Raw genomic sequence first — 27,324 nt, 5'->3', positions numbered from 1 at the left:
TTACAACAATCCTAACCTGTTCTGAGAGCATTAGAAAAAGTGAATTGCCCGAAATTGTTGAATTCAGTACAGATTTCAGAAGGGTGCAATGCATGCAAATGAAGATGAGGGACTGTCAGTCAAGCTTGCATTGGGCTATGTTGGATAATGCAGGGGAATTGATGTTCAAAAAGGGAACCAATATCATCCCTTCTCATTACACGTTCCAGTGCATCTGTAGGAGATGCATCATTTGCTCCTATGTCCTATCCTTTTCTGCCATCAGGGATGCAAATAAGTGAACCAGCGATTCATTTGAACTTCTGTCAGTCATTACACACAAAACCTCTCTGGTCAAGATGGCACCTGCGTATAATGTTCCTTCGGTTGACATCTTCCAGATAGATCATGAAACCTTGTATTTCGCTTCTTTTATGTCTTTTACATTTGCTTTTCATCTTGGATGTGATTCTGGAACTGTTGGAGGCCGTGATTTGCTCTTTGGAGATTGTTTGGCTGTTCTAGCACTCTGCAGTCTCCCAGAGGATACCAGGAGGCAGAGGCAGTGTGCAGGAACCTTACAGCAGGCAGGCTGCAAGCCGATGTTCGACACCATTTTGCCGATTAAATCTTCCTTTGTTCGCCGATTAAAGAGACGAAGGAAATTGAAATATCAAGGTGAATGCAGAAGCTTGGAGATCGCTCAGGTGCTTCAAAACACTGCAGTCTCTGAGAGGATTCTGGGAGTCAGAGACAGCGTGCAGGAAACTTGTGGTAAGAAGCCTGCAGGACGGGGCGCCAGCCATTGTCTGACTCCATTTCGCCAATTAAAGTGATAAGGGAGATTGAAGCATCGAGGTGAAAGCGGAGGGTGAGCGCCAGCTGCCTGTATTTTGATCATGCTGCTACAGAGAGGGAAGGGTCTGCCACTGGGCACGGAGAGTGCCCGCCAGATTTTCTGCGTTTTGGGTGTGGACTTGGACTACAGACTTTTCTCCCCCAGTCTTATAGTTTTTCATATCATGGGTTTTTCACCCAATCTTTCTTGTTTTATTGTGCAGAGAGGTGGATTTGGGGATTGATGTGGCTATTCCATTTTGTTTGGCTCTTTTCTGTGAGAGGAAGGATTTGGGGTTCGATATACCTGTCCATTTTGTTTGTTTTTTTGTGCGGAGGAGAGATTTGGGGGTTGGTGTTCCTGTTCTGTTTTGTTTGTTTTTGTTTGTGCGGGAGAAGGGATTTGGGGGTTGAAGTGCCTGTTCCATTTTGTTTTTCGTTTTGTGTGCAGGGGAGAGGGATTTTGGGGGTTGATGATCATGCTGCCTTTCTTTACTGTCTTGGTTTTATGAGTACGCAGAGAAGAAGAATTTCAAGTTGTATACTTTAATAATAAAACGAACCTTTGAAATGCTGGAGGAACTCAGTAGGTCAGGCAGCATCTATGGAAAAGAATAAACAGATGATGTTTCAGGCTGAGACCCTTTATCAGGACAAGAAAAAAAGAGATTAGAAGTCAGAGTAAGAAGTTGGGAGGAGGAGAGGAAGAAGTACAGGGTAATAAGTGTTAGGTGAAATTGAGAGAGGAGAAGGATGAAGTAAAGAGCAGCAAAGTTGAATGGTGAAAGATAAAGGGCTACGGAAGGCGGAATCTGATAGGAGAGGACAGAAGGCCATGGAAGAAAGGAAAGGGGGAGGAGCACCAGAGAGAGGTGATGGACAGGTAAAGAGATAAGGTAAGAGAGGGAAATGGGAATGGGGGGTGGTGAAGGAGAAGCAGCGGGGGTGACAATTCTGGAAATCCGATAAATCAGTGTTTCAAGGATTCTTCAAGGATCAGGCAATGCTGAAGTAGTGTAATAAAAACAGAAGTTGCTTTGTGAAAGCAATACACACAAAATGCTGGAGAACTTCAGCAGATCAGGCAGCATCTATGGTAAAGAGTACAGTTGATGTTTTGGGCCGAGACCCTTCATCAGGACTGGAGAAAAAAGATGAGTAGGCAGGTTGAGAAGCTGGGGGGAGGGAAAGAAGAAATGCAAGGTGATAGTTGAAACCAGGAGGGGAAGGGTAAAGTAAAAAGCTGGGAAATTGATTGATGAAAGAGATAAAGGGCTGGAGAAGAGGGAATCTAATAGGAGAGGACAGAAGGCCATGGAAGAAGGAAAAGGGAGGAGGAGCACACTAGCCATCATCATTCAGGGTATTCGGTATAGCAGTTGTGACATTATTTTGGATATGCACTTGGAGTACTTGTACAGTTTTAGTCGTATTTCAAACAGGGAAGGACTTGGCTAAAATGGAAAGAATGCAAAAAAGGTTTACAAGGATTTTGCAAGGACTAGAGGGCCTGAGTTATACTGGGTTAGCTCTTCATTCCTTAGAGTGTAGGAGAATGGGGGAGGGGCGGGGGACCTTATAGAAATGTTTAAAATTATGTGAAGCAAGGGTAAGATGGACAGTGAGTCTTCTCCCCACAACAAGAGAGTCCAAAATTATGTGAGAGAGGAAGGAATTAAAAGGGATCTGAGAGACAACTTTTTCACACAGAGGGTGGCGAGCATATGAAATGAGCTGCCTGAGGAAGTGGTTGAGGCATGTATAATAGTATCATTTCAGAAGTACTTGTATATGTACATGGAGGGACAGGGCTTAGAGGGATGTGGGCTGGATGCATGAAGCTGGGACTAGGTGGGAGGACAATATGCTCGCATAGACTTGTTGGGCTGAAGGGCCTGTATCCATACTATTTTGCTTTTTGACTATTGCCTCTCTGACAAAGTCTTTGACCTAGAACATCATCACTTTTTCGGTCCCCACAGATGCTGTCAGATCTGTTTGTTTCTATTACAGCAGCTGCATTTTTTTTTAAATTTTCATAAGCAGTGCTCCAGCATGTTATTTATATTGTACTATGCTTTACTACATTTTTATATAGCTTGTCATGAAGATGTGTCCACCTGATTGATGAAATATCATACATTGTTCTATGCATACCAAACAGAAATACTATAAAGAGCTGAGCCCAGATTACACCATTTGATAGCTGTTCTCCAGATACCATCAGGAAGAACAATGGGTGATGTTTGTAGGTTGTTAATGTGCCCTGAACTGATGGGTGATTTCTTGCACTCTATTCCAAAATGCATGTAGGAGCTCAACAGCTTTTGGCTATTTTCCTGCATCATCCTATTCCTTTGAAGGAACACTGCAATTAAATTTTCCCCAAGTTGGCAATTTATTTCCTTTTATGCATATAATAAATTCCCTATTGAAACTCACCATTAGAGATCTAAAAGAAAGTCTGTGGTGACTTAGTCACTTTGATTAAACTTGTTCGATATCAAGCAAAAAGGCTGTGCTGAGACAAAAATAAAACAATTTTTATACAATGAAATATATCGGACAACAATATATAAATCAATTATTCTGGTACAATATATCACCAAACAATATACGAATGACAGCATTTAATCAAGTGAAGTCCTTTTCATTATTTTTGTTAAATCAGCTTCATTTTTCAAATTTGTTTCCTGGTGATCTGAGCCACTTTGCAAAATTATCCTAATGCCACAAATTATCAGAGACTAAACATTCAAATAAACTGAAGCTCAAAAATAAGGTCAATGTAAAAGGGAAAAAAGGGGGAAATAATGACTTTCAACCTAATCAAACAAGATGCTACAACTGTCTTCTCAAATATGCCTTTGGGGCTCTCCATGCACATTAGGATACCCTTTTCTTGACACCAAAATTGACTTCTGAGATCATTCTTGTGAACATTTTCTGCACCTCTCCAAGGCTTCAGGGTTTCATCACTGATTTTCCTCTTTTCTCTCAATTGCCTAAGATCCTAACAGGAGTATTCTGAAGAACCACTCAGGGCTGCTCTCTAATTCAATTTAGATCATGGCTGATCAATAACTTCGGCATTGGCCTCATCCCTCCTTCGGTTTAACAGGTTGTGCAACAAACAAATTATTTTCCATGTTACGAGTTTTTCTGCCACCTCCCCCACCCCAAGGGCTCTTGCAGTTTCTTTGAGTCTCATTTTCATTGTGTGGCTGACACTCTGCAACCTTCCATCCTTGCATCCCTCATGGGGCAGCTTTGCTCTCAGCTACCTAGAGCCTACCTGCAAACTCCATTCCAAAGCTGTACGTGTCTCTCGCTGCTTTTAAAAGAACCAAAGCATAAGAGATTGCCAGTTGTCATTCCTAATGATCCCTGAAACAAACAAAGAAAAGAACCTTAAAATTATAACTTAGACTATTAGGAGTGAAATCAGTGAGTTCTTTTTCACCCAACTGCTGGTGGAAATCTAGAAAATCATCTTACCTGAGATAATTGTACTGAATCAATTGAATCTTTCAAGGCACTAAAATATTATGGAATTTCTGAAGATTTATCCATTACATTTTTGTAATTAATCATTTCTACACCAAGACACCCATTTATGTAGAATATGCATGTAGTATGAAACCTGGAAGGTATTTGAATTGTTTTATGGGTTTTCCTATTGGTATTAGTTCATTATTGCCAATTGGTATTAACATTGGTTTATTATTGTCACGTGTACCAAGACACAGTGAAAAGCTTGTCTTGCATACTGTTCATATACACCAAATCATTATACAGTGCATTGTGGTAGGACAAGGTAAGACAACGACAATGCAAAATAAAGTGTAAAAGCCACAGAGAAAGTATAATGCAGGTAAACAATAAAGTGCAAGATCATCATGAGGTGGATGTTGAGATCAAAAGTCCATCTTATTGAACAAGAGGTTCATTCAAGAGTCTGACTACAGTGAGACAGAAGCCATCCTTGAGCCTGGTAGTATGCACTTTCAGGCTTTTGTATCTTCTGCCCAATCGTCAAAGAGAGAATGTCGAGGGTGGATGGGCTCTTTAATTACACTGGCTGCTTTACTGAGGCAGAGAGAAATTTAGACAGATTGCATGGAGGGAGGCTGTTTTCCGTGATGGGAGTTGTGTCCACAACTCTCTGCAGTTTCTTGTGATCATGTATAGAGCAGTGGCCATACTAAGCTGTTGTGCACCCAGATAGAATGCTTTCTATGGAGCAGCAATAAAAATTGGTAAGGGTTGATGGGGTCATGCGAGTTTCTTTAGTCGCCTCAGGGAGTAATGGTTCCTAAGTTGGTAGCTTTCTTGGCGATGACATCAACTTGGTTGGACCAGGATAGGTTAATGTTCAGGCCTAGGAACTTAAATTCTCAACTTCAATGCTGTTGATGTAGACAGGATTGATGGAATTCCTTTTACACAAGGGTACCAAGGAAAATGGAATAAATCAGCCATGATAAAATGACAACAGGACCTAGTGGTCCACCCCCATTTCCATGTATGGATAAAGCTTCCCACAGAGACTCGGGTCATTTTTATGTATTCATTTATTAGTACACCTTGCTGATGATACATAGATAATCAAATTGATAAAATAACAACAGTAAAGCAAAGAAAACAGAAACAAAAGATGTGGAGAAAAGACAAACAGAATTAGTCACTTGTAACTTTTATGCTCTGCTGTGGATTGTGCTAAAATCAATTCAAATGTCTTCCAGGTTTATGCTTCCATACTCCATGTATGCATCTTCTGCTTGAACAGATTTTGAACATAGAAATGATGGATGAATACAAAAAAGGCTGAGATGCAATGCATAATTTTATACTGAACTGCTACAACTTATTTTAGTGTCTGGCAAAGTTCAATCATATAGGGTAGGATAATCAATGTAATTACCCACAAATCATTTTATATTGTGCCCGTGTATTAGTAGTGTGCCTGTCAGAAATACAAGAGAAAGCAAAAGGAAATGACTAGATATGCAAGATAACACCCAACTGTCTTTTTAGCTGAGGGTATCTGAACGCACTGGAACAACTTGTCCAAGAACAATACAGAGTTCCTTGCACACATATAAAGTAAAAGTTATCATTAAGGATGGCAAGCTAAATATGGTTATCATTGTAATCAGGTTGTTTTATTCGGTTGAACAACTCATCAAAAACCAATTCAGAAAATGTTCTAAGATCCAATCTTTTTCGATCAGTTAAATGATTAAGCAGCAAGATCTAAACATTATTGAAATTCAGAAAATGTATCTAACATTTCTCTGAAGAAACGTATTGCTATAAAGACTAAATTGAAATATTTTCTATGGACAGCTCTAGTATGTTAATGAACCATTACAGTTCGGGATCAAACAATAAAATGTGTTAAGGCTTCCACCATTTACAGCTGTTACATTTACGTGAACAAAATTTACTTATGTTATGCAAAGATAACTCACGAGTGATGAAATTAGCACTGCAAATTTATAGTTCTTTTCATTAAAATTATTTGCTGGTTATAGCAAATACCTTTTTTTTTGGTATTTCTGAAGGAAAGCTGTTCACTCTATAGTTCATACATTAAAGCACACTGAATGTAAAAACTAAAATATGCAAAGTAAATCTCATTAAGATGCACCTAATATAGTAAAATGCAAGGATAGGATAGCATCTATTATATTAGCTCTCTCCTGTTCAGGACACCACTGACAAATGGCTGAATGGGAAAGGGATACAGAATTAATGTACAGACAATTGGAATCATAAGGTCATCCATGCAGACCAAATGGCAATGCTCTACAAAGCAGTCACCCAATGTGAACACCAAAAAGCAATCACTTAGGGAAACATAAACAAGAGCAAATCTGCAGATCTGGAAATCAAAGTAATACACACAAAATGTTGGAGGAACTCAGAAGGCAAGGCGGCATTCAAGTTGATATCATTCAAAGCCAGCCACAGCTGTCGACCACCTTTCAGTGATGCAAGTTTAGTCTGGAATTGCCACTTTGCATGTGAGATGGCTTTCTGGCAGTCATATCCTGAACCTCTTGTTTTTCACTTGGTCACCAGATATGATCACCATTGATCAGGTCCTCAGCAGATTGTGGATCTCAGGGCTTCTGGTTGGGGAAAGCTCTCAATGATTTTGCGGGAACACACTAAGCTATGACTGACTTTATAACGTCCGTGACAACAGTGGCATGTTCGTTCAGACCCTCTGATGAGTCCTTGAAAATGACCCAGTCCACTGACTTGAAGTTGTCCTGTAGCTGCTCCTCCGCCTCCTGCAACTACCACTTTGTTGTTTTTACTTCTGGAGCCTTGCTATTTAGTCTCTGCCTGTATGCAGGTAGGAGGAGGACAGCCAAATGATCAGATTTTCCGAACTGCAGTCAAGGGATGGAATGGCAGATATTATTTATGGTGTGTTGAGAACCCTGGTACTGCGGGTGATATAATGATGATAATTGAGTGGAGGTCTCTTTGAGCAAGTTTGATTGAAATCTCCAGGAATGATTTGAAAGGTGCCTGGGTAGGCTTTTTCTTGTTTGCTAATACATGAGTGCTTGCTTAACATCTGCCTTTGGCGATAAGTAAACCGGTCAGAATCACTGAGGAGAATTCTCTTGGTAAGTACAGTAGAAAGGATGGCACTTAATCATTAAATGTTCCAGGTCAGGAGAACAAGAATGTGGCAAGACTGTTATGTTCAAGCGCAAGAAAGAGTTTATCATGAACCACAGATGCCACCTTTTGTCCCTTTCGAATCAGCAACTTGGACCATCTGGTGGATAGAGAAGACCTTAAGTCTGACCGCCATATCTGGCTTGTCTGGAGTGAGCCACGTCTCCATGAAACAAAGAATGCAGCAATCCCTCATTTCCTTCCAATACAGCAATCTTGCTCTTAGATCCTCTATCTTGTTCTCCAGTGACTGTACATCTGCTAACAAGATACTGGGTAGAGGAAATTTCACACCCCACAGTTTTAGTCTGGCTTGGAGTCCTCTCTTCATCTCTTCCAAACATAGCGATGGACCTTCGTCTGTTTAAAGGTGCTGTACCTGCATTCCTGATAGTCAAGTCTGCCAAGTCATTCAGGATATCGTAAGATTGCTAGTTCATTTAGATGGTTTGAAAGTATGTTACTTAAAGGGAAATTACAAGCTGTAGATTGCAGGGATAGTCGTTTAGAAGTATATCTAGAAGCTTTGTGAGTTCCCCACAAAACTACACAGATATGCATAGTACAGATCAAATCAATGTTCAAGGTGGGAGATGATTTCCCCATCATGCCTAGAGTCTGACAGTGTTGTCTACTCTCCTCGTCTTGTTTGTTTACTGCAAACAGCCCATCAGGAAGGACAAGGACAAGGACAAGGGCTGATGTTGACAGGCAGTGGAGGCACTGAAGTCAAACCCTCCCAGTGCACAGACAATGTGCTCAGGTGCATAGTCGGTTTGCATATTGATCAGCACCTGTGCCCAGTTTGAGCTGGCATTGCAGTCAGTGTCAACTGCATTAAGATCATGGCAATGCTCTTCAGTAACTGACCCAACATCCCCTTCACCTTTTGGTCTGACTTACCTGAAGGTGCTGGGGATCTGGTTAGGAAGGGCCGAGTCTAAGACAAAGATTAGCTGGAGTGGATTGGCAAAGTTAATCAAAAATTGGGTCTGTGGAAATGGTGTTCTCTGTCATTAACTGGGAAGTATTTGGTTATGAGTGATAAGCTCTCAGCCTTCTGTCCTTGGCACAGGTGTGACCTGTCTCCTGTTACTGTGCCTTGGCAATAGCCTGGGACCTCTTCCGGTTCATCAGTCAGTCCAAGATAGAGCGGGTCTGTGGTTCACATTGTACAAATACCCAGAGAATGGGGGCAGATTGTACCCAATGTTGCCCTCATCCTGATGACCACCTTCATTTGTGGCTGTATCATGTGGTGTTACATGATGCTGTAAGTATTTGGGCACCAGGCGTCACTATGTGCTGAGGGTCTACCTGTCCCTGGTGTTGCGGAAAATAAGCCTGGCCCTGTTATACTCAATATCCGAGTCAGCTGGACGCTGCCTCACTACCTGTCCCTTGTGAAAGAGTACTTTGACTACAAATCCACAAGCAGTCATCGTGGAACATTCTGCAGACATTGCAGGAAAGAGATGCTATGGATTTTGTGGCTTGTTCCCTGAACAAATGGTCTAATCCATTTGGCAGAATGTGGAATTGCCAGCTCTGACCAACAAGCACCAAGACCTCACTCGGCTGGTGGTAAGAGGGAGAATCCTAGTCAGAGGCTTCTTGCACAAGCCAATATATCATACACAATTATTTAAAAAATCAAAAATGTTGTCCCAAAGCACTCCCATCTAACTTTTCTATGAAGTTATGACCATTCCAAACTCTGCCCATGTGTTAATTTGTACTAATCTCTTATATCCATCGCCTGTGTTTTCAGTGATGTATATTGTCTCCTGGATTAGTAACAGCTCAATTTAAAATTTCTCATCCTAATTTTCAGATCAATCCACAGTATCTCCCAATTCATCACTAATTTCTCTTGTCTTCTTATCTATCTGAATTCCTCGTTTTCATTATCCCATTATTCATAGTTGCACCTTCAGCTACAAATTCTGGATTCTCTCCCTTAAATCCCACTGCCTTTCCACTTCCCTTTTTTCCTCTATGATGCGCTTTAAAACTTGTGTCTTTGACCAAGCTACCGTTATCTAAATTGGAGCTGCAGAATGTGAGTCAATATCAGATTTTGTTGATAATCATCTACTAAGTGCATTTTGGCAGATGTTGAATATAATCTGTGTTATTTTTCTGTTACTTGCATGTTTTGTAAAGTTACTAGTATTGACAAATGTGAAAACAACATTACCATTTACTCTCTAAAAATCCTCCCTTGAACATGCCTACTCATTTTGAATCATGACTCACTTGTTCTTTCCCACCAAGATCATTGAGCAAATCTCTGTCATATAACTCTGCATTCCATTTGTCTTGACTACCTTCTTGGGTATTGCGTGGTGTGATCTTGCCCCTATCACAGTACCTCTATCATTTTGCAACCCTCCAATATTTGTCTTCTGTGCCTCCCCACATTTCATCGCTGGGTCATTGGCAGTTGTGCTGTCAGCCAATTGAATCATACTTTCTGGAATCTCTTCCTTACACTTCCCATTTCTAAATTTGCTTCTTTCAGAACCATCACAGCTTCCCTCATTAACCAAACTCTGGTAGTTTGTCATAATATTTCTTCACTCTATGGCTCTGTATTAAACTTTGTTTGATAATGCCTTTATGAAATGCCCTGGGATGTAGCCTAGTTACCATAAACACTGTTCCGTGGAGAGCTCTAGGTATGAGCATGCACTCTGTAAATTCTGGGTGGATAAAGTCTTGGATGGTATACTCTTTTATGTTTTTAGGCCCCGGTGATTTCTTGGATGTTGTTGTTTATTTGCAAACTGTTATCTATTCCACATTCAAGTGTTACGACTGAATGTTACTCTATTGGAGGATGGTACTCAGTTAATAAATCCTTTTACTAAACATCATTTAATATCTCCTTCTTGGGTACTTTTCAGTTTTATAGTTCCAAATTATTTAAATTAAACATGAATTAATTGGTTGCATGTTTCCATTATTAGCTTGTGTCATATAAAACAATTTCTCAAAAAAAATGCAGATGTTTCGTCAGCAGCCTGGTGCCAGCACCTAACCACTGTTGTTCAAATGCTGAAGAAGATTGTGCAAGATGAAAAAGTCAAAGGGTGAGCTTGTTACCTTGCTATAAATCTTTTCAAACAAAACTTCTGAAACATTTTCAAAGAAGCCTTTATTTCTGTCTCATAAGTCAACACGAGATTTTTGTCCATGATTAAGCAGTTATTAGTGTGGTAACAAGACACTGCTGGTTGAAGGTCATATTTATCTCTTTCAAAAGTCAGTTTTCTAATCTTTCACATCTGTGGGTTGAATAGTCTCCCTGGCTGTGATTTGAGATCTTAATGTACTTGTGTACTCGTTTTCTTGGAAAACAGCTGTAAAATTTATCACATCACAGAATTTAATCCTGTCTGTGCAAAGGTTTAGTTGTTATCGGTCAGAACTCAGCATTGTATTAACAAGGTAACAAGTTGCCAAGTGACAGTTTACCATTACATTCTTGCAACATGCAACAGAATTGCCTAACTTTTCTCTGCACAAACAGTATGGTCTTTAATTAGATGTTTTTTTTAAATGTCTCATGAAGACTTATAATGAAGATTATTATGTATCATGTTGCGGTTAATATAAGTGGACCTTACAACTTGGACTTGGCCTTCAGGTGAAATATACAGATGATACCAAAATAGTAATGTAGAAATTGCTGAGCTATACATTATTATTTTCTGGCAGAGTGATATTTCAAATCATAGAGGTTGCAATTAAATTGACTAAGAATTGACCTTTTTAGCATTTTACTGTCATATAATCAAAAATATGTTCTGCCACATCTCAGACTTAGCAAATCCATTTAACTCAGCAAATTGCTGAGTTGTAGAAAAATCAAATTTATCAGCTTGGATATATGTGGACTGCTTTCTTTCAATGCATTAAGGACAGAGTTAGGACTTTATATGAAGTACTTGGAGACCACAGAAACTTGGGGAAATTTAGAGTCAGATAAGGACAAACCAGAACTGACTCAAGGGAGTTCTAGTCTAGTATGTGCTTCAATTATTTATACACTGCAATACAAATGTGCAACTAATGGAATCCCAAGTTAATGATAGTATGCAAAAAAAAAAATTAGAGTCTTCATAGCCACAGACTTAAGAACTGTATAAGCAACCTAAACTGGCCTTTCTTAATGTTGGTTGGGGTCAACCATGGATGTTGCATCCTAGATGTCTATGTTCAGTCAATACGCAAACCAGAGCAGTACGATAAAGACAGCTTGCTGTTGCCCATGCAGCAGGCTTCCTCTTTCCATGCAGCTAATGAATCAGAAGGAAAGGCAGAGCCTGATACAGTTTGGCACCAGTGGCATTGCTGGAGTTTCCAATCAGCGTAGAACTTAAAGAAGGTCTGTCTTATGGACTCCAGCTCTGGATTTTTTTCTTGGGGTTTACTCCTGAAGCCTTCCCCGTGAATGCATATAGAGGTTTGAGATCAGAGTTTTCCTTTCCCAAGGTAAGCTGTTGATGGGCCCATCTACCTGAAGCATCTGGTTTTAACGCACCAGTATCCTAAACCCCCTTTGCCCATTCTCCTGTCAGTAGAAACAGTTCTGTTGGGTTTAGCAGCTAAGCCACTTGTGAAGGCCAGGAACTGGACTTAGTTTTCAGAGGCTATTTGAGATGCACACCATTGGGTGCATCTAATAGGTAGTGGGAGCTTATCCCCAGTACCAGCCCCACCACCCCATCTATGACAACCTTAAGAAACCCCTTTCTTAACAAAAATGTAACAAACGGAGAAGGAGATCATTTAGCTCCTTGAACCCGCTCTATGATTCACTTAGATTATGGCATCACAAACCAATGATGTGACTTGATTTCTCTATCCTTTGATTCACATTAAGTCCAAAATTTCATTCATTTTTTCTTTAAATATAGATTTCACCAGGCTAGAGAATTCAAAACTCTTCATAACCCAAATGAGTAAATTCTCCTCAGTTTGGTCATAATTGATTCTGGGATGACAGTACTACCCCTTCCTAATTATACATTGTCAAGCCATGGATAAAAACTTGTCAATCCCACTTGGAATCTTACATTTCAATGAGATGAACTCTTTATTTTTCTAAACTCTAGGGAGTATAGATCCATCCCATCAGTGTTTCTTTAAGGGGCAATTCATGTACTGCGTCTGCAGAAATGTCCATTTAATCTCTCCTCCTCATTTGGATGCTAAAGCCAAGACAGCCAGAATCACAAGTATGATCCCAATCAGGATGATAAAAGAACATTTTCAAAATCTATTTTATCTGCAAACTGCATTCCAAGCTCTAATCCTTATTTCTGACACTCAGATTAAGATTAAAATGCCCCTGCAATTAACAGCCAAGCACATGCAATGTACATTTTAAATCTGCTTTCCACTTTTTAAACTGTCTCATGTTGTTGAGTCTTAATTAAAATTTTAACTGTTAAATCAACTTGCATTTCAAATGTATTAGACCAACAACACAAAGTATGTCTTATTTATACTATGTATCTAAGATTGTTATCTTGGTCAAACTATTCAGTCGCGTTTCCAAAGTGACAGTCAGTAAAGACTGTGTAAACCCAAGTTCAACCAAAGGTTCACACAAACACTCCTTCCTCAGAAGTATATCTGTCAGTTCTAATTTTTTGCAATAATAGGAATTTGTAACCCTCCACAAAAGAAAATTTAGAAGAATGAGGGGGGATCGCATGGAAACCTATTGAATGTTGAAAGGCTTAGATTGAGTGGATATGGAGAGGATGTTTCCTGTGGTGGGGGTAATCCAGGACCAGAGTGTACAGTTTCAGAATAGAGCAGGGGTTCCCAGCCTAGGGTCCATGGGCCCTTTGTTTAATGGTGTTAGTTCATGGCATAAAAAAGGTTGGAAACCCCTACGAAAGAGGGATGTCAGTTTAGAACACAGATGAGAAGGAATTTCTTTAGCCAGAAGGTGGTAAATCTGTGGGATTTGGTGCCACAGGTGGCTGTGGAGGCCAAGTCATTGGGTGTATTTAAGGTGGAGGTTGATAGGTTATTGATTAGTCAGGCCATGAAAGGTTACCGGGAGAAAACAGGAGAATGGAGTTGAGAAGGAAATGGATCAGTCATGATGAAATGGTGAAGCAGACTTGATGTTGGCTGGAATATATAGACTGGATGGAGAACTGAAAAAATTTCTTCCCAATCCCACTTTTCTTTACTTAGCATTTTCTTTTACAAATCCATAATTAACTAGATGTACAGTCCTTAGTTTGTTGGTGGTCTGTGATGTTAATACTCCAGCTGTGAATAAGTGAAGATTTCAGGATATACATGGTGATGGAAGTATATAGTACTGTAGATAGACTGATAGCTTCTCTTCTTAAAACATTGTTAGTAGTATAAAAGGACATGCATTTTATAGAGTGCTTTTCAGAGCCTCTTTTCCAGTGGTTTACAAGGACTAAATCTAAATTTTTAAAATATTGGTTAAAGGGTTTTGGTAAATTAGCTAAACACAGTAACAACATCGTACATTTCGTCTGGGTAACTCCCAACCTGATGGCATGAACATCAATTTCTCAAACTTCCTGTAATGCACCCCCCTTCACTATTCCAATCCCCTTTTCCTTCTCTCACCTTATCTCCTTGCCTGCTCATCACCTCCCTCTGGTGCTCCTTCCCCCTTTTGCTTTCTTCCATGGCATTCTGTCCTCTCCTATTAGACTCCCCCTTCTCCAGCCCTGTTCCTCTTTCATAGAAACATAGAAAACATAGAAAATAGGTGCAGGAGTAGGCCATTCGGCCCTTCGAGCCTGCACCGCCATTTATTATGATCATGGCTGATCATCCAACTCAGAACCCCGCCCCAGCCTTCCCTCCATACCCCCTGATCCCCGTAGCCACAAGGGCCATATCTAACTCCCTCTTAAATATAGCCAATGAACTGGCCTCAACTGTTTCCTGTGGCAGAGAATTCCACAGATTCACCACTCTCTGTGTGAAGAAGTTTTTCCGCATCTCGGTCCTAAAAGGCTTCCCCTTTATCCTCAAACTGTGACCCCTTGTTCTGGACTTCCCCAACATCGGGAACAATCTTCCTGCATCTAGCCTGTCCAATCCCTTTAGGATTTTATACGTTTCAATCAGATCCCCCCTCAATCTTCTAAATTCCAACGAGTACAAGCCCAGTTCATCCAGTCTTTCTTCATATGAAAGTCCTGCCATCCCAGGAATCAATCTGGTGAACCTTCTTTGTACTCCCTCTATGGCAAGGATGTCTTTCCTCAGATTAGGGGACCAAAACTGCACACAAAACTCCAGGTGTGGTCTCACCAAGGCCTTGTACAACTGCAGTAGTACCTCCCTGCTCCTGTACTCGAATCCTCTCGCTATAAATGCCAGCATACCATTCGCCTTTTTCACCGCCTGCTGTACCTGCATGCCCACTTTCAATTACTGGTGTATAATGACACCCAGGTCTCGTTGCACCTCCCCTTTTCCTAATCGGCCACCATTCAGATAATAATCTATTTTCCTATTTTTGCCACCAAAGTGGATAACTTCACACTTATCCACATTAAATTGCATCTGCCATGAATTTGCCCACTCACCCAACCTATCCAAGTCACTCTGCATCCTCTTAGCATCCTCCTCACAGCTAACACTGCCACCCAGCTTTGTGTCATCCGCAAACTTGGAGATGCTGCATTTAATTCCCTCATCCAAGTCATTAATATATATTGTAAACAACTGGGGTCCCAGCACTGAGCCTTGCGGTACCCCACTAGTCACTGCCTGCCATTCTGAAAAGGTCCCATTTATTCCCACTCTTTGCTTCCTGTCTGCTAACCAATTCTCCATCCACATCAATACCTTACCCCCAATACCGTGTGCTTTAAGTTTGCACACTAATCTCCTGTGTGGGACCTTGTCAAAAGCCTTTTGAAAATCCAAATATACCACGTCCACTGGTTCTCCCCTATCCACTCTACTAGTTACATCCTCAAAAAATTCTATGAGATTCATCAGACATGATTTTCCTTTCACAAATGCATGCTGACTTTGTCCGATGATTTCACCGCTTTCCAAATGTGCTGTTATCACATCTTTGATAACTGACTCCAGCAGTTTCCCCACCACCGACGTTAGGCTAACCGGTCTATAATTCCCCGGTTTCTCTCTCCCTCCTTTTTTAAAAAGTGGGGTTACATTAACCACCCTCCAATCCTCAGGAACTAGTCCAGAACCTAACGAGTTTTGAAAAATTATCACTAATGCATCCACTATTTCTTGGGTTACTTCCTTAAGCACTCTAGGATGCAGACCATCTGGCCCTGGGGATTTATCTGCCTTCAATCCCTTCAATTTACCTAACACCACTTCCCTACTAACATGTATTTCGCTCAGTTCCTCCATCTCACTGGACCCTCTGTCCCCTACTATTTCTGGAAGATTATTTATGTCCTCCTTAGTGAAGACAGAACCAAAGTAATTTTTCAATTGGTCTACCATGTCCTTGCTCCCCATAATCAATTCACCTGTTTCTGTCTGTAGGGGACCTACATTTGTCTTTACCAGTCTTTTCCTTTTTACATATCTATAAAAGCTTTTACAGTCAGTTTTTATGTTCCCTGCCAGTTTTCTCTCATAATCTTTTTTCCCCTTCCTAATTAAGCCCTTTGTCCTCCTCTGCTGAACTCTGAATTTCTCCCAGTCCTCAGGTGAGCCACTTTCTCTGGCTAATTTGTATGCTTCTTCTTTGGAATTGATACTATCCCTAATTTCTCTTGTCAGCCACGGGTGCACTACCTTCCTTGATTTATTCTTTTGCCAAACTGGGATGAACAATTGTTGTAGTTCATCCATGCAACCTTTAAATGCTTGCCATTGCATATCCACCGTCAATCCTTTAAGTGTCATTTGCCAGTCTATCTTAGCTAATTCATGTCTCATACCTTCAAAGTTACCCCTCTTTAAGTTCAGAACCTTTGTTTCTGAATTAACTATGTCACTCTCCATCTTAATGAAGAATTCCACCATATTATGGTCACTCTTACCCAAGGGGCCTCTCACGACAAGATTGCTAATTAACCCTTCCTCATTGCTCAAAACCCAGTCCAGAATAGCCTGCTCTCTAGTTGGTTCCTTGACATGTTGGTTCAAAAAACCATCCCGCATACATTCCAAGAAATCCTCTTCCTCAGCACCTTTACCAATTTAGTTCACCCAATCTACATGTAGATTGAAGTCACCCATTATAACTGCTGTTCCTTTATTGCACACATTTCTAATTTCCTGTTTAATACCATCTCCGACCTCACTACTACTGTTAGGTGGCCTGTACACAACTCCCACCAGCGTCTTCTGCCCCTTAGTGTTACGCAGCTCTACCCATCTCGATTCCACATCTTCCCGGCTTATGTCCTTCCTTTCTATTGCGTTAATCTCTTCTTTAACCAGCAACGCCACCCCACCTCCCCTTCCTTCATGTCTATCCCTCCTGAATATTGAATGTCCCTGAACGTTGAGCTCCCATCCTTGGTCACCCTGGAGCCATGTCTCTGTGATCCCAACTATATCATAATCATTAATAACAATCTGCACTTTCAATTCATCCACCTTATTACAAATGCTCCTTGCATTGACACACAAAGCCTTCAGGCGCTCTTTTACAACTCTCTTAGCCCTTATACAATTATGTTGAAAAGTGGCCCTTTTTAATGCTTGCCCTGGATTTGTCAGCCTGCCACTTTTACTTTTCTCCTTAGTACTTTTTGCTTCTACCCTCACCTTACACCCCTCTGTCTCTCTGCACTGGTTCCCATCCCCCGTTGTGAACTAACCTCCTCACGCCTAGCCTCTTTAATTTGATTCCCACCCCCCCAACCATTCTAGTTTAAAGTCACCTCAGTAGCCCTCGCTAATCTCCCTGCCAGGATATTGGTCCCCCTAGGATTCAGGTGTAACCTGTCCTTTTTGTACAGGTCACGCCTGCGCCAAAAGAGGTCCCAATGATCCAAAAACTTGAATCCCTGCCCCCTGCTCCAATCCCTCAGCCACGCATTTATCCTCCACCTCATCGCATTCCTACTCTCACTGTCGCGTGGCACCAATCAACTTCCTGGCTCTTTGCTTCACCCCTCCTCCTCCTCCCAGTTTCACCTATCACCTTGTGATTCTCCCTCCCCTCTCCCCACCTTTTAACTCTACTCCTCATCTTTTTTTCTCCAGTCTGGCTGAAGGGTCTCAGCCCAAAATGTCAACTGTACTCTTTTCCATAGATGCTGCCTGGCCTGCTGAGTTTCTCCACCAATTTGTGTGTGTTGCTTGAATTTTCAACATCTGCAGATTCTCTCTTGTTTGTGACAGTAAAATTCTGTTAATTTAAGATTTATATTTAAATATTCTGTATATTTCCAATTAAAAATTTTAGCTCAACCAGAGTACATTGAAATCTACTCCCATCATAATGACCATTTCTAAAGATGTGAATGTAGGGTATGTGAAAATTGAACATTAATTTGGCCTGATCACCTCAAAATAAACAATAATAAAAAAAAAGTGATTTCAAAAATCTGACTGAACTACAGCTGTCTCCTATATCTTAGTCTTAATCTACTAGTCAGCAGTGATCCCTGCCCTCCTATATACTTCTGAGACCAACAACATTCATTCCAGAGAAACCAACCGATGTTCTCTCAAAATCCACTATAAAGGATACATGTACCAAAGTCAGTGTCATCCACCAGGCCAATATTCCTAGTATTGAAGCAACACTCGCAACACGCTGGAAGAATTCAGCAGGTTGGGCCGAAACGTCAACCAATCTTTTCCACGGATGCTGTCCGACCTGCTGCATTCCTCCAGCGTGTTGTGAGTGTTGCTTTGATCCCAGCATCTGCAGAGTATTTTGTGTTCCTAGTATTGAAGTCCATTTGTTCAATTGCCTTACATCAGACTCTCAAAGCAGATATTCAGCTTTGCAATCTATAATGGGATGTGATTACCAGGTAAATGAAGAAGAGATTTAAGGATGTTTTGAAGGCTTTGGAAAGAAATGCAGCATCCTTGCATTGACTCCTGAGTATCTCTGACCATCCATCCAAAGTGAAGAATGAGCATTGAGAATGACACTAAGAACAAATCTCCCACCATGATGTCAGAAGCACAAACAAATGTTGTCTACCTGACCTGTCAGGTGTCTCGTCGACTTTGTAATACAACATGCAGCTCCCACATTGGCTTTTTTCCTTCACCTCAGAACACATCAAAAACTAAGGTTCTGTTTAATCTATTAGGTGCATGTCAAAGATCCCAGGGTATTATTTCAAAAAGGACCATGAAAGTAATTCCCAAATACCTAGGCAATATTTATCCCTCAATCAAGTCCTAAACATCGATTAGTTCATTATCACACAAATGAATTGATATTTTTCCTACATTTCAATATTGACTACAAAGAATCCCAAAGTTCTTTGTTAGTTGTAAAAAGGTTTGGGACAGGCTGTAGTCAAAAGCGTTACTTTTTTTTAACTACCAGTACAAGAAGAAAGACTTTATTTAACATGTTTCTCTCTTACATTGTTCAAAGTGCCATTCTTCAATGAGCCCATGCAGAGTCTTGCTGCATTGTTCAGTGGTAGCATTTCTTATGGAGGGCAAGGCTTTCACTTATTCCAGTTGAATCAGTTAGATTGTCTTCCTATTGAGGTTCACTCAGTATATGCAGCTTTACAATTTCATAAGAATTTCCTTGTGGGAACAAATTATAACAAATGTCTTCTTCAAGCTGATCTGGACAAACAACCCTGTACAACACTGTGCAATATGGTGACCTGCAAGATTCCTAAGTGATGACTACAACACCACCAGATGAGCACCGATGTTCAGCATATTTAATATCTCGGAAGAATTTGTACTGAAATGAAAGGGGGAGATGTAATGTTATCTGAAATTTCATTTATTGATTGAAAAAGTGTTATAAATTGATTGTGTTTAATTTACTTTTAGTGCTAACTCTTAGTGTCTTTATGTAGGACCACTTCAAATCTCTTTGAAAACTGGTTTTTGCTGGTTCACTGTGGAGACTGGCTAAATGTTGCCTTACAGCAGCTGATGACAGCAGATGACTTCTCCGAGGTTCTGTGGCTTTTGTTGTTCTACAATAAACCACTTATGAAAGACCAAGAGGAGAAACAATTACTGGTAAGTTTCTCCCAAATCCAATACATATGATAAAAATTGTATATTTTAAATTACTTTTCTCAAGTCTCCCTGCACCATTCCAGAGGGTAGGCGGTTGAATGCACCTCCAATATATAACTTTTTAAAATTTGCATCAGTGAAAAAGTACAAAGAGCGTTTGTATAAGTATGTATTATCATCTTTCCTTTGTTTACCCTATTTCTACCCCAACTATTGAGATCTTAAAATAGCCAGCTGAAGAAAAGATCCTGCGTAACAAAAACTTTAAAAAATGTTATGTACATTGATCTGCAAAAATCTTTCGGTAAATGCTATTTAATACTGAAACATAGAAACATAGAAACATAGAAAATAGGTGCAGGAGTAGGCCATTTGGCCCTTCGAGCCTGCACCGCCATTTATTATGATCATGGCTGATCATCCAACTCAGAACACCGCCCCAGCCTTCCCTCCATACCCCCTGACCCCCGTAGCCACAAGGGCCATATCTAACTCCCTCTTAAATATAGCCAATGAACTGGCCTCAACTGTTTCCTGTGGCAGAGAATTCCACAGATTCACCAGTCTCTGTGTGAAGAAGTTTTTCCTAATTTCAGTCCTAAAAGGCTTCCCCTCTATCCTCAAACTGTGACCCCTCGTTCTGGACTTCCCCAAGATCGGGAACAATCTTCCTGCATCTAGCCTGTCCAATCCCTTTAGGATCTTATACGTTTCAATCAGATCCCCCCTCAATCTTCTAAATTCCAACGAGTACAAGCCCAGTTCATCCATTCTTTCTTCATATGAAAGTCCTGCCATCCCAGGAATCAATCTGGTGAACCTTCTCTGTACTCCCTCTATGACAAGGATGTCTTTCCTCAGATTAGGGGACCAAAACTGCACACAATACTCCAGGTGCGGTCTCACCAAGGCCTTGTACAACTGCAGTAGTACCTCCCTGCTCCTGTACTCAAATCCTCTCGCTATAAATGCCAGCATACCATTCGCCTTTTTCACCGCCTGCTGTACCTGCATGCCCACGTTCAATGACTGGTGTATAATGACACCCAGGTCACGTTGCACCTCCCCTTTTCCTAATCGGCCACCATTCAGATAATAATCTGTTTTCCTATTTTTGCCACCAAAGTGGATAACTTCACATTTATCCACATTAAATTGCATCTGCCATGAATTTGCCCACTCACCCAACCTATCCAAGTCACCCTGCATCCTCTTAGCATCCTCCTCACAGCTAACACTGCCACCCAGCTTCGTGTCATCCGCAAACTTGTCATTCATAGAACAGAAGAATACAGCACAGGAACAGGCCATTCCGCCCACAATGTTGTGCCGAACCAGCTGAAAAGCAAATAAAAACAACACTAATCCCTCCTACCTGCACAATGTGTATATCTCTCCATCTTCCTTACAGGCATGTGCCTATCGAAACGTGTCTTAAAAGCTTCTATGTATTTGCCTTTACCACCACACCAGGCAGTGCATTCCAGGCATCCACGGCAGTCTGAGTGAAAAAACATACCCACTGAACCTATCCCCTCTCACCTTCAATGCATGCCGTTCGGTATTAGACCATTCAACCTTGGGAACATACTCTCTGTGCCTTTCATAATCTTGTAAACCTCTATCAGATCTTCCCTCAGCCTCTGGCACTAATGTGGAAAAAAACCCAGAAAAATCTAGATACAACAATAAGAAAAGATTACAGGTGCAATTGTGAAATTATATAGAAAATGCTGGGCAAATTCAGATGATTAATCCCAAATAATTCATCTCTGCATTTATCAACTTGCCTTAGAATTACTCTTTTCCTTTCACTGATATCCTTTTCCACGTTCTCCTCAACCTCTCCCTGTGGTGGCTATTTTTCTTGGCCTTCAATGTTGTTGTATCAGCTTCTTCCTGTCATGCTCAACATGTACAGCGTTCCCTCAGGAATATAACTTGGCAGTTTGGATACTATGCTTAGAATTTTTTCTTCAATATATAACACTGCCACCAGAATTGCCCCTGTATTGTTTACCTATGATTTATTTCAAATTAGCATAACTTCTCTAATTTTCAATTCAGCCTCTCAGGAAACTTTCATTTTGTTTAATCTACTCTTGTTAAGGTCTTGCTGAACTGTCTTATCATCTTTTGACGAAGTTTGCATTTTTCACATCCAAATTTATTTTATTTTCCAAATAATATGATGAAATTGTCTTCCCATTTCTTAGATCTTCCTTCACAATCTTTGCTGTGCAATTTCTTTGCAATTGTCAAAAGTCTTTTTTGGTATTAAGGGGATCAAGTACAGACAACCAACATTTTTGAGTTAAAAGATCTGTCATGATCTTACTGGATGGCAGATCTAGTTTTGGGAGCTGAATGGCCTATTCTGTTTCTTTATGTTCAGTTTTCTTTAGAGCTGACAGCCCCTTCCAACTTAATATTGTCCAGATGTACAGAATCAAAATTGGTTTCTCAACAGTATATCATCAATACAAATTGTGGATAACAACAGTTCCAGCATTCATTATTATGTAAATTTGTTAACTGACTCTTCTAACAACTAAAAGTTTTGTCTTGCAACAAGTCAGTTATCCATTACTATATTTTGCGTCACTTTTAATTATTGAAATCTAAAAGTATTTCATTCACATTGCTCATTGGTCAAGCAATTATACCCCTATTGTAATTTGTTACGATTGTGTTTGGGTTTCATATATACTCTTTTATTAGGGATTTATTTTTCATGTTATTGTTGCTAAATTGACAAGACATAGCCAGAATTATGACTATAGGGTTACAAAGCAGTACTACACACTGTAGGAGCTTATATTTTTTTCTATTTTTAACTGTAGTTATTTTTCAGATAAATAACTGATTTAATAAATTTAGTATTGGCAAGCTGATACTGGTCTATGAAACTTGTTTTTCAAAAAGAGAAGCGGCGGGGGGGGGCGTATTCTTGCCGGTGTTTCAAAAAAAAAGATAGCTTTAGAAATAGTAAAAACTCTGGTTATCTCTGACAAAATTTAGTAGTTTCTGCAATGGTTTGTGCAGATGGAAAGGCAGCAAATGTTGTCTTCCTTACCACCCCCAACCCCCATTTTCAAAGGGAGAGAGAAATTTACTCCCCTTGTGACCTTACATCACTGTCTTGGAAAATGCCGGAACCTATAATAAAAGATAGGGAGACATGAAGACAATAATGATTGAGAAGAGTCAACATAAATTTCTGAAAAGGAAATTGACTGTTCTTTGAGGATGAATCCAATAGAATGGACGAGGGGCAACTAGTATATACATTATAGTGTAACTGTATTTTCATAAGGCTTCATAAAGTCCTGCACAGGTGGTTGATATAAAAGGATACAGTACCTACAGCACATGGAATTTTGTGTAATATATTAGTGTGGATTCGCAGTTGGTTAGTTGATGGAAAGCTAAGTAGTAGTAAGTGGATGTTCTTCAGTAGGCAGGCTGTGGGTACTGAGATACTGCAGCATTTGATGCTTGGGCCCCAACTATTTTGGGTAGGAGGATTTATTTTTTCAGGATTGCTAGGAAAATCTGATGTGGAAAGGTACCTGGGAATTCTTGAATATAGGTCTTTGAAAGCTAACCTGCAGGCACACTATTTAATTAGGCACGGTGGCCTTAATATAAAAGATGTCTTAATGCTGTAATATTGGGCCTTGTTGAGACCATTATCTAAGTCCTGTACAATTCTGGTATCCTTTCCCAAAAAAGGATTTAATTTCCACAGAAGGAGTACAGATTCATCAGACTGGTTCCTAGAGTGAAGGACCTATGATCAAAGTACAGATTGAGGAGGCAAAGTTTTTTTTTCTGTAGCTTAGACGAACTTGGTATCTTCATTAAAAATTACAAACTTCTTTGAGGGCTTAATAGGATAGACTTTGGGGAAATGCTGCCCATGACTAAGTCGTCTAAAAATAAGTGTTATACTGCCAATTTAAGGGAATAAGGAATTTCTTTTCTTTGACTTTGAGGAATAGCAAATTGATGTGATTTTGTATCTTTGGAGGATTGAGAATTCAAAAAGAATAGAATTATAGATATTAAAAGGATTAAGGGTTAGGGCAGATAAACGGTGTTTGAGTATTTAAATTTCTACACGTCATAATCATATTTAATTACAGAATAAGTTTGAGAGGCAGCTCCTTTTTTTAAAAAAAACAGACTTCATGACAGGTTATAAACTATAGTGGAGGGGGGGGGGAGTGGATTTTGTACCATGAACTTGGAAGTGCAGAGAAGTGAAGCTAGATCAAGTGAAGCGTTTCTCCAGCATGCAATCTTTAAAGGATGAATTATATTAGAATGATGAAAAGGCAAAGCCAAGACCATGAGGGTTGTAAGTAAACTTCATCATAAGTACCCACGATCTGAATCACTGGGATTTTTTCTACTGTCACTATACATTACAAGTTTTTGTTTGCAATCTGTTCTGACAGTTCATTTCATATATAAGTAAATCTAAGTAGTAAAAGTGTTATAGAGAAAGAGTAGCGCAAGGTAGTCAAATAAAATGCGTATCAGTCATCCAGAATCCATCAGCTTTACTAGAAAAAGACCAGTCTTTCAAAATAAATATTTAAAGCTGCCTTTTTTGTGACTGCCCTCTGGCAATATTTTGCTTAATCTTTACAATCAAGCTGAATGAGGTATTTCATCAGTTCAGTGAAAATGCATTGTGATAAAACACTCTTGCTCTGTGACTGTAATGTTTTTAAGTGAACTTCTGATGCAATCTTGTGCTCTTTTCCCACAATATAAATGCTGTCCACATCTGTTAAGGGGCTTTCTTCCACCTCCTTTCATGTTGCGAACACAAGATTTGGCACTGTGCCCAGTGTAGTTAATTATTCTGCTGAGCCAGATTTCGAGTCACAGGGATTGTAGTCCCTACATCAGTACAAGTGCATGAATCCATCATATTTTTAAAGGATAGTTGCCTTTCACAATTTCAAGATAGTCCATGATATTTATTTTGACTTGTTAGAATTCATTATTGAAATAACCTATTATTTACCATTTTTTTACAACTACGTTCATCTTTCTTTAAATATTCAGGAGGAGCTGAAATTTGTGTACAATCAACTAAAAGTTCTCAGGAACAAAACAGACTTGAATCCTGAAGATGTGCAAACTGCATTAGTTACCAACAATGTCTCCATAAAAGGAAGTCATCTGAAAGATCTAATCAATCAGCTTCTTGTGAGCTTTCTGTTGTTTACAGACAGTGGAATGGGAATAGCAAAGGATTCTGTCCAACTTGTGAGTACTGGAGGGAAAGGGGGTGGATGAGGGAGGGAGAGTGAAGGGGGTAGGAGGAAAAATAATGAAATAGGACATCATGTGTAATTATGTGCTATCACTGTTAAGTTCACCCTAGGTGGAGACTGCTTGGATGGAGTTTCTCAACTGCTGATTAGTATGGCGCACAGATTACAGAACACAAAACGTGGCAGTTTGAAAGACAGAATGGCACACATCAACATTGAACTCCTGCAAACTCAGCTTCTGCAAGCCAAAGGGTCATGAAAATGCAATTATAGTCCAATGATTACTTCATTGTTTTTTTGCAGATGTTTGAACATTTGTACTAATACACCAGGTTGTAAGAAATTATGGAAGATATTCTCTGCAAATGTATAAATAAAGCACACAAGCTATAAATAATCAGGAGCAACATACACAAAATGCTGGAGGAACAGCATGCCAGACCATCTATGGAGGAGAACAGTTGATGTTTCAGGCTGAGACCCTTCATTAGGACTTGATGGGAAGGGAGCAGATGCTGCCTGAGTTGCTGAGTTCCTCCAGTAATTTGTGTGTTGCTCAAGATTCTCAGCAGCTGCAGAATCTCTTCTGTTTATAATAATCTTGATTCTGAAACCAGCAACAATATTGACCTAAAACAAATTATAGCCCAGTCAATGTCAGATGCTGAAAAAAAGGTTAAAAACACATGATTAGACCTCTGCTGCTTTAAAATGAGTTATCTGCTTTCATTTTCCAACTGTATGATACAGCCTTACTTAAATAAAGAAATTTATATTGCCCATTTACACTTTTGTCTTGTACACTGGATGGTGACAAGAGGCTGTACACTAACATTTTTCATTGTTATTTTTTCAAAGTAAATTTATTATCAAAGTACATATATGTCACTATTTACAACAATGAGATTCATGTTCTTACAGGCATTCACAGTAAATACAAAGAAACAATTGGATCAATAAAAGATTACACCCAACATGATGGACAAACAACCAATGTGCAAAAGGCAACAAACTGTGCAAATACAAAAAAAATAATAAATGAATAAACAATAAATATCAAGAACATGAGATGAAGAAAGTGAGTCCATAGGTTGTGGGAACAGTTCAGTGTTGGGTTGAGTGAAGTTCTCCCCTCTGGCTCAAGAGCATGATGGCTGAGGGATAATACCTGTTCCTGAATCTGGTGGTGTGGGTCCTGAGACTCCTGTACCTTCTTCCTGATGGTACCAGTGAGAAGAGAACATGACCTGGATGATGAGGGTCCCTGATGATGGATGCTGCTTTTGTGCAACAGCACTCCTTGTAGATGTGCTCAATGGTGGGGACGGCTTTGCCTGCGATGGACTGAGCAGTATCCACTACTTTCTGTAGGCTTTTCTGTTCAAGGGCATTGGTGTTTCCATACCAATTTTGCCAGAAGCATACTTCTTAAATGGTTGGAAATGAACAATTTCCTGAACTGTGACTAGAACATTGAATTTTGACAGAGTGTACATTTTTACACCGACAAACTACCAATCACTGTATAGTGCCAAAACTACTAAAGGTAACCCCACAATTAGAACAGTCTGTATCACAATTTTCTTTAATGCAAACCCCCATTGAATACCATGTAATGGCAATAAGACTTGGATGTGAAGTTCGTGCATCTATTGGATTAGCAATCACAGCCAAAGCACTCTTCATTGGTGGTGCACTTTCTCTGACTTACCTGTGACTACCCAACCAATTGCTACAGTGATGTCATATCCAAATCTTACTGCCCCACAGTATTGAGTAACTAAAAATAAAATCAGACATATCTGTTGTGGCTTTTGCATTTTGTGTTTACTTGTTTTTCCCCTGCCCCCCCCCCCCCAATAAATTCCATTAGTCAACTTTTATTGTGCATCTCAGGTCTTTTTGGTAGTGATTTGTGAATTCCATTAGGTTGAATTTCCATAACCCAAATGGTTGTAAAGGTAGGTCACCTGTATTCTTACAAAAACTCAGAGAAATAAAACTAAATACATTGGAAGCTTCAATGTATCCCAGTGTTACCTAAATGTGAAGATGAATATTAGAAGGTTATTAGAACAGGTAGCTATATAAAAATGTCAGACTTGCCAATTAATACTTTATATTCATTTGCATGGAAGACAACATCATACTAGACCTTTCACGAAATTAACAATGAGTTAAAGGTTAGAGCTCACTAGGGTTACCATCATAAAGAAATCAGTAGAAAAATAATTAGTAGCAATAACGATGGAGAAATTCGAAGACCTGAATACAAACCTGAGGTAGAAACAATACAAATAAGCAAGAG

At 39.8% G+C, this 27,324-nt stretch overlaps 1 protein-coding gene across 7 annotated transcripts in view; it reads left to right on the top strand.

Moving 5' to 3' along the window:
- The window catches only part of fancc (FA complementation group C), a 183,359-nt gene extending 156,449 nt beyond the window's left edge, over nucleotides 1-26,910 (top strand). For 6 of the 7 annotated variants that reach the window (XM_072281638.1, XM_072281635.1, XM_072281639.1 and 3 more), the window contains exons 12-15: nucleotides 10,529-10,613; nucleotides 19,554-19,722; nucleotides 24,805-25,008; nucleotides 25,117-26,910. In XM_072281638.1, the coding sequence (XP_072137739.1) occupies nucleotides 10,529-10,613; nucleotides 19,554-19,722; nucleotides 24,805-25,008; nucleotides 25,117-25,275 (617 nt within the window). In that variant the 3' untranslated portion in view covers nucleotides 25,276-26,910. The remainder of the gene's footprint in view (nucleotides 1-10,528; nucleotides 10,614-19,553; nucleotides 19,723-24,804; nucleotides 25,009-25,116) is intronic. The other variant, XM_072281642.1, reaches the window with a different exon arrangement.
- Nucleotides 26,911-27,324: the final 414 nt, after the last annotated feature.

The sequence above is a fragment of the Mobula birostris genome, chromosome 17 (genome assembly GCF_030028105.1).
Source record: "Mobula birostris isolate sMobBir1 chromosome 17, sMobBir1.hap1, whole genome shotgun sequence".
Classification (NCBI taxonomy): domain Eukaryota; kingdom Metazoa; phylum Chordata; class Chondrichthyes; order Myliobatiformes; family Myliobatidae; genus Mobula; species Mobula birostris.
The sequence above is the reverse complement of the archived record's forward strand: the minus strand, read 5'-3'. Positions and strand labels throughout refer to the sequence as shown.